This window comes from Limulus polyphemus, unplaced genomic scaffold (assembly GCF_000517525.1).
Source record: "Limulus polyphemus unplaced genomic scaffold, Limulus_polyphemus-2.1.2 Scaffold4013, whole genome shotgun sequence".
NCBI classification, from domain to species: domain Eukaryota; kingdom Metazoa; phylum Arthropoda; class Merostomata; order Xiphosura; family Limulidae; genus Limulus; species Limulus polyphemus.
The window spans coordinates 95,680-104,068 of NW_013669623.1; the positions used below are offsets into that span (position 1 = coordinate 95,680).

Sequence of the window (8,389 nt, forward strand, 5' to 3'; positions counted from 1 at the left end):
TTGTTTCTTTTCTTTTTCCTCCAACAACTGCTGTAATCTCTCTTCTTGTTTATTTCTCTTCTTGTTTCTTTTCTTTTTCCTCCAACAACTGCTGTAATCTCTCTTCTTGTTTCTTTCTCGTTCTTCTTGTTTCTTTTCTTTTTCTTCCAACAACTGCTGTAATTTCTCTTCTTGTTTCTTATCTTTGTCCTCCAACAACTGCTGTAATCTCTCTTCTTGTTTATTTCTCATTCTTCTTGTTTCTTTTCTTTTTCCTCCAACAACTGCTGTAATCTCTCTTCTTGTTTCTTTTCTCGTTCTTCTTGCTTCTTTTCCACTCCATCTGACTTAAAAAGTGTGGTATAACAATATTCTGTCTTTGGTCATTATCCTGTGCATATGTGATTCTTTTGTCCTTGTGTAATGAGCAAGTTAAGAGAAGCTAGTCAGTTTTGTTTTAATAAATGCATTTTATTTTTGTGTGAATACTTTTTTAGCTATTCACATATATATTTGTTTTTCTTTGTTGTCTGTATTCAATTAATTCTTTGATTAACTGTATAAAACTAGAATTTTGTGGATACTTTAATTTTTCTGTTGGACATCAGTGTGTCTGAATACCACATCATTATTGTAATAAATTTCTTTTAAAAGATTTTTTTTGCTTGAACTATTTACTATCAATTTCAACATAATATTGTAGAATATTATTTCAGTCTTACAGGGTGAATGTGTTTTACTAAAATGATTTCTTTGTATATGTAACATAATGTTCACCATATTCCTGCTACATATTAGATATAATGTACAGAGTAGTTAATAATAATAGTGTTGCGTCAGTGAGGTCACGTGACCTTCGGGAATTATCGGGAGATTACTAGATATATATTAGTCTGGTATATATATAAGACGCTCACAACGTGACGAGAGAACAGTGTAATGAGTAATTGAATGTATGCAAACAAAATATTGTTGGCCTCGTGAGACGTGAATTATAGTGTTGTTACAGAGCGACTGTTGAAATTAAGTGTATCGTAAAGTTGTATTCGGAAAGAATAAACCAGCTTTATTAAGTTTCGTCAGAACGAAGTTACAGAAAATCAACTAACGAACGGAGACGTAACAATAGATTTAATTCATCGACTGACACCAGTAAACAACAGTATTTCAAGTGAGTTTGTGTTATTTCTGAAAAAAAGCAGGTAATGTTTTATGGAGTACACATATGCATATCCTTGCACAATTTAAAATTTTGTAACGATATGTGGCTATCATCAAATGTTAGTAGCTGCTGCTTTACTTTATTTACTCCCACATAAATATAATAATGGGGAGTGGCACATAAAGTAAAAGCCAAGAGAAATATAGAATGTTTATGCTCTAATTTACTTACCCATGAAAAACTTCGAGTAAATGTCGTACTTTCCTTCAGAGCCACTGAAAGTTAACAAAATAATTTTTTGTTAAAGATGTTAACTAACATAAAGTTAAAAAAGTTTACCATTAAATAAAACATTCATACCCATTTAATGAAATATTCACATGTATATAGACTGCATTAGTAATTTTTAACTATTTTAGCAAATTCAATAGTTTGAAATTTTGCACCAAAAATTATTCTCATTTTTCAAAGATAAGTCTCTAACACATTCTCTTTTGCCTCATTTATGGCCATATATGCTTATTCAAGTAAAATCTGTACCATGATGCACTTGAGCATTACTAGCACTGCAGGTAAAATATTTTTATGAGTGCTGCATGATGCACTTGCGTGCCATCTATTTTTTTATTTTTTAGATACATTTGAATGTACAAGAAAAGTAAATTATAAACAAGAAAATATCACATCATATATTATTATTTTCTGGCATACATCTAATGTAAAGGAGCAAATAAAAAAGAAAAAATTCTGTTAGACTACTTTTTTAGTCATTATTTACTGATGTGTTTTGTAAAACATGGCTCTATACAAATGGCTGGTTATTAGGACAATTTGCACAATAATGCATTGTGTCTTTAAAATTTACCCCTTTAAAACACACTCGACAATGCTTCCACATAGTTTTTCCCTGGTCATTAAGAGGGAGTTTTGATGGTTTATGAAATATTTTTTTGTTGACTTCTGGTGATGAGTGCAAGTAAGTTTACTAATGGATGAAGAATATGCTCCTGTATAACTGAAACGTGAAACTTAAACAAAGTTGTTTTGTCACCTAACTACATCATCATCTGAACAATATGAATGCCATGCCTCGTGTACCAGCATGGATAATATGAAATAATTTGATCCTGTCAATGTATACCAAACATAAATTTGTTTTACTGTGCGATAGCCTTAGATTTGCTTGTAACTTTTCCTTCCCTATTTGTAATGTCTATAATTTTGTCCATAAACAGTTGAAATTAAGAGAACTTCCCTTTTATTTATCCACTTGCTTATTGCCACACCATTAGAATACTGTCACTTCCTTTTATTTTTTTAAATTTGCATCAGTGACAGCTTTAGGATTGTCTTTGCAATTACAGAGAAGAGTTCCTGTACCATATGTATTTAGTCTAGGAGCTTACTTGCCAGGGCATGATCAATATTTAGATTGCCTTCCATGAGATGCAAAACCTTCCTAGTATGCCCCTGTCCTCCTATATCATTCAATGCATCACATTATACATGTTTCACAACCAAACCAGAGGGCTTTGTCAGTTTTATCCTATATCTGTGTCTTTTGGTCTTATATTCTGCTTGTAAACAAGGCAACCTCTCCACACCATAGACTCATCAAGAGAGAGATTCTTATAAGGAGTAGTTATATTTTGTTAAAGGCTGTCATTAAGTGGGTCATCTTCTTTCTTAGCATGGGCTTTGTAGGAGCACTATTTTTATCCATCTCATAAAAGCCAACCAGAAAATATGTATAAAATAAAAAAACTTACAACCACGCACAGTTTCTACAAGAGGAGACCCTCACATGAGTGCCGTCACACGCAGAACTGAATTCTAACACATGCTGGCTCCAATAAAATGCATTTGTCTCAGTGTTTTAATTGACACACATATACATTGGCAGTGCTAGCTAACATACCCTTGGATTCATACATGTGACCAATAGCAGTGAATGTGTTATGTTATACAGTCCATGAGTAACATCTAAAGTGGCAAATTATAACAATGTGTTTTTTAAAGATGATGTTTTGATATGATAACCTCTAGTAACTGGTAGCTTAGCAGTGCTAATCACCTGCTTAAGTAACACATCACCTGGCTGATGAGAAATATTTTTTGGCTTAAAGATACTATAGTTTTGGCTTTTTTGTTAATATTTCCCATATCAAATGGTATATTGACTGAAAGCTGAATTATTTCTAAACATGATAAAATTAAGTAATTACAAATTAATAGCTTTTAAATATTTTTTCATTTGTTCAACATGATATATATATATATATATATTATTTTTTATATTTCCCTTAAAATCTATTTATCATTAATGGACATAATGAAAATTACACAGTGTAGATCATTGGAACATTTATTGATATTTATGAGGACAATATGGGATTCTTATTATAGCCTATGAAACTAAAAAGTATAGATTGAGGCTAATTTGTCATAATCCATGATCGTGAATGTATTATTGAAACAGCATATACATACTAATTCAGATATTGTCATAATCCAAATAATCCTGCACATCTTCCTCTTCATTCTCTGTGGATTTGAGTACATTATCTATTCATACGCAATCATTGACTATGTAAAAGTGGATGCAGTTGCTCAAGAGCAGCCTTGGATGCAGATGATCCAACTGACTATGTAAGACTGGATGCAGTTGCTCAAGGGCAGCTTTGGATGCAGATGATCCAACTGACTATGTAAGACTGGATGCAGTTGCTCAAGGGCAGCCTTGGATGCAGATGATTTAGTCATCTTCTGAATTTCCAAATTTCTTTTATAATCAGTGGTCAGCCACAACCTATAGGACTTAGTACAACAGGTTTGCATTGAAGACATTGTCTTCAAATTTATGCTTGATATTTTTCATGTAGTGCATAGCGGAATCTGGCTAGTCAGTTTCACACCTTTTGACATGAAAGACATGGTACTGGCATTTACTGCCATCACTTAATGTACACATGTAGTTGCCTGCAGATTCTCAAAGAGATCATGTGAAACCTCCTATGACTGTCCTAGCTTAACAAAAACCTGTTGGTAAGTGTGCTCCCCTATCTTAGGAGTTTGAATGCTCTTGCCTGCCAAGGCACTAACAGTATCACATCTACAAAAACCACGCACTTCAATCATTACAGTGCATATTTAGTCCCAAAGGAAAAGGAAATATCAGTGTACCTTTAGCAAGTCTCTTCTGAAATAACGGACAAGATATGTTATTACAGAGTGTGAGGCAAAGCACAAGGATGTTTGTACCTTTAGCAAGTCTCTTCTGAAATAACGGACAAGATATGTTATTACAGAGTGTGAGGCAAAGCACAAAGATGTTTGTACCTTTAGCAAGTCTCTTCTGAAATAACGGACAAGATATGTTATTACAGAGTGCGAGGCAAAGCATGAGGATGTTTGTGTCTTTAGCAAGTCTCTTCTGAAATGACGGACAAGATATGTTATTACAGAGTGTGAGGCAAAGCACAAGGATGTTTGTGTCTTTAGCAGTGATTATGACAGCTTCATATTCATCATTTGAAGCATGATTTGCATGAAGGAGAATGTTGACTTAGGCCTCTCAGTTGCTTCTCACGGGTCTTTAGTTAGTTTGAAGCAGAGGTCTTCACAAATGAGATAGAATAATTTGTTATTCAGCTTCTCTTTGTTCTCTTGTTTTTTTTCATTCTTCAACCAAGAATTTAATGAGGCATGACTTGTTGAGGGGACAATGTAAGACACTTTCTCCATTGTTGAATCCTGTGACCAACAATTATGTTCTTGAACTGAATACCTGTGCTGGATCCTCTGTAAAATATTTCATCATTATTAGTGGACAAGTCCCAGTAAACATCAAAGACCAACTCAATACTTTCTGAACCTTTAAGTACTAATGGCATATTCTGCAAATACCATATTCTCTCTTTTCAATTTTTGAATGAGAATCATACTATTAATAATGTAGGCAAAGGATCTGAGTAAGGCTTCAACAGGAGCGACATTCTGCACTGTCACTCTGACAAGAGTTGTCTTGTTAGTTTTTCATAGTGATCCATTCAGTTTTGACAGTGCCAGTGTCAATGGTGTTCAGGTAGCCATGAGACTATGAATGCTATGACAGGATCTTTTATTCTCAATGTTTCGACCATAAATTATGATTATGAGATTATGGATTTCCCGAGGAAGACTTGTAGTCGAAATGTTGAGAAAAAAATATTCTGTCATAGCATTCATAGTCTTATTGCAACCTTAGTATCCATTTGTCAACATGAATAACATCAATGGGTGTGTGCAATACTTTTCTAATGTACAATTCTGAGCAACAATAATCATGTGTCCTGATGAATTCCTGTCTGCTTCGAGTATGAGTTCCTTCAACATGAATAACATCAATGGGTGTGCAGTACTTTTCTAATGTACAATTCTGAGTAACAATAATCATATGTCCAGATGAATTCCTGTCTGCTTTGAGTATGAGTTCCTTCAACATGAATAACATCAATGGGTGTGCGCAGTACTTTTCTGATGTACAATTCTGAGCAACAATAATCATGTGTCCAGGTGAATTCCTGTCTGCTTTGAGTATGAGTTCCTTCAACATGAATAACATCAATGGGTGTGCAAGTACTTTTCTAATGTACAATTCTGAGCAACAACAATCATGTGTCCTGATGAATTCCTGTCTGCTTTGAGTATGAGTTCCTTCAACATGAATAACGTCAATGGGTGTGTGCAAGTACTTTTCTAATGTACAATTCTGAGCAACAATAATCATGTGTCCAGATGAATTCCTGTCTGCTTCGAGTATGAGTTCCTTCATGAGTTCTTGGCCATCCGTTTCTCCCAGTTTGTGTATGTCCTGTCTGCTTTGAGTATGAGTTCCTTCATGAGGTCTTGGCCATCCGTTTCTTCCAGTTTGTGTATGAGAATGTTTTCAGTTCCAGTTTGTACATCTTGCCATGAAATTTCTAAGAGGGAGAATCACTCTCAAGCTGATTTTTCTTGAAAGCCTGGTATGCTTGCTTCCCAACTTTTTTAAATTTTGAGATCATTATCTTGTAGGGAAAGCTGAGCAATAGACAGACTAAGAAGATCTGTGTGATCAACATTCAGTTTGTCCAGTTGTCAAACATATTAACTATGGCTTCTTTTTGGATCTTAGGCATCTGCAGATCTACATGTGTAAACTTGGCAGTTGTATCATGTCTCTCAACTGCCTTACTCTGTGTTTCTGTACTCAGATGTGTACTTTCTGATACCATATTCAAGAAATGAGATAGACACTTGTCTGCAGGTATTATCCATGTAATTTTGGGCAATCCACCAGAATTAAGAAAAGGAAGGAGAGAAAGTCAAAGAAAAATGTAAATGGAATGGACCCCTCCAACTTATGTAGGGCAGCAAGGTCAGGTAACATGTGGAACAACAGGAGACATGGATAATGCTGGACTGATTCAAGCTTGTTTTTCAGTTTACTGACTAAATTGATTGCCTTATCATGCAAATCAATGAATGTTTGTGTGATATCACTGGCATTGACTGACACAAATAGCATTTAGTTCAGCATCAATGCAAATCTTGAGTACCAATTTGAAGATTCTTTGAAGAAATTAGAGAAACTGATGCTGTACATCCAGTTTTCAATGATGCAAAGAAATGTCACAAGGTGGGTTTCTTTTAAGTTAAATAAAACAACGATCTATATCTCCAGAATGTTTCTTTATTAGGTCAATATTTCACTTTTACAGCTTCATCTGGAGCTTGTTTGTTTATTACGGATTTTGTGCAAAGCTACACGAGGGCTATCTGTGCTAGCCATCCCTAATTTAGCAGTGTAAGACTAGAGGGAAGGCAGCTAGTCATCACCACCCACTGCCAACTCTTGGGCTACTCTTTTACCAACGAATAGTTGGATTGACCGTCAAATTATAACCCCCCATGGCTGAAAGGATGAGCATGTTTAGTGTGACAGGGATTCGAACCCGTAACACACAGATTGCGAGTTGAGCACCCTAACTACCTGGCCATACTGGGCCTCATCAGGAGCTATCAATATTCTACAAGTTCACTAATCCAGTTAGGTTAAACAACAAAGTTCTTTTTGCTTTATTTTCCATTACAATGCTATGTTATATTATCTGTCTGTTATTAACAGTTTAATTAGTAATTGATTTGCTCTACAGTGTCACATGTTTAACACAAAAATCTATGAAAAGGAAGTTTTTTTCTGCAGACCTACATATGGTAAGCTAAGCATTCATGTATATGATATCCAAGGTAGTCCCAGAAGGGCTTGAATAATTAAACTTACAATTTCTTGCTCAATCACCTTTATGCTGTTTCTTGTTAAGGAAAGGATATTTACCAAACAGTAAGTATTTTCAATAAATACAGCACAAAAAATTTGCTCATAACTAATTTAATATTAATAACAGTGAAAATAAAGAAAAGTATATAATAATGTATCAACCACACCATGAAAGGGCAACATTCAAATAACTTTTTCAGACAATATTATATGTATCAATATTATATGTTTGCCCCTTTATCTATGTTTTTCTTGTAGTGTATATTATGGTGTTAAAGTTTAGAAATCTAAAACAATTTTAAATATATTATAAAATATAACACATTCACCAAACCTGGTATGGTAAAATTGTTCATAACTGTATTTACCATAAGTAGTTAAAACTTTCAAAAACATAAAGCATATTTTAAGTCTCTAAAGCATTTCAAGTAGCTTATTGTGAGGTACAGTTTTTAGTCATTATCAAAATCAATAGCACTTACTTTAGAATGCCACTAGAAGACTTTATAAGCAAACAGTTTTTCCTTGTTGAGACATGATGAACATCAGGACTTTTACTTGCATTTTCATCCAAATACTTTCTGCCTTTATGAAAAGATGCCTGTTTTGTAATTAATTTCTTCTGTTTCACTCTCCTTTTTCCTTCTTGGAGTGAAGTAAAATAAAAAGATAAACTTAAGTTAGGCTCTAGATATTTGAAAATATATTCTTAAACTGTAGTTAAGTAACAAGTGAATTTTAAAGTTATGGTGTTGAATGCTAAAAGATGCAAACATTTGAAAACATGTGGATAAGATTAACATCTAGTTGTTAAGATCAGTGTTTTATAGTTTAGCAAAGGGGGTAGTTAACCCTTTAAGTTCAGTAAGTCACAAGATTAACATCTAGTTGTTAAGATCAGTGTTTTATAGTTTAGCAAAGGGGGTAGTTAACCCTTTAAGTTCAGT

At 34.0% G+C, this 8,389-nt stretch overlaps 1 protein-coding gene across 1 annotated transcript in view; it reads right to left on the minus strand.

The window, feature by feature from the left end:
* LOC106470451 (SWR1 complex bromodomain subunit bdf1-like) overlaps positions 1 to 7,993 on the minus strand; it is a 27,508-nt gene extending 19,515 nt beyond the window's left edge. Inside the window, exons 1-2 of the mRNA XM_022399052.1 lie at positions 7,925 to 7,993; positions 1,373 to 1,416 (exon numbers count right to left, since the gene is read on the minus strand). Coding sequence (XP_022254760.1) covers positions 1,373 to 1,376 — 4 coding nt within the window. The 5' untranslated portion in view covers positions 1,377 to 1,416; positions 7,925 to 7,993. The remainder of the gene's footprint in view (positions 1 to 1,372; positions 1,417 to 7,924) is intronic.
* Positions 7,994 to 8,389: the final 396 nt, after the last annotated feature.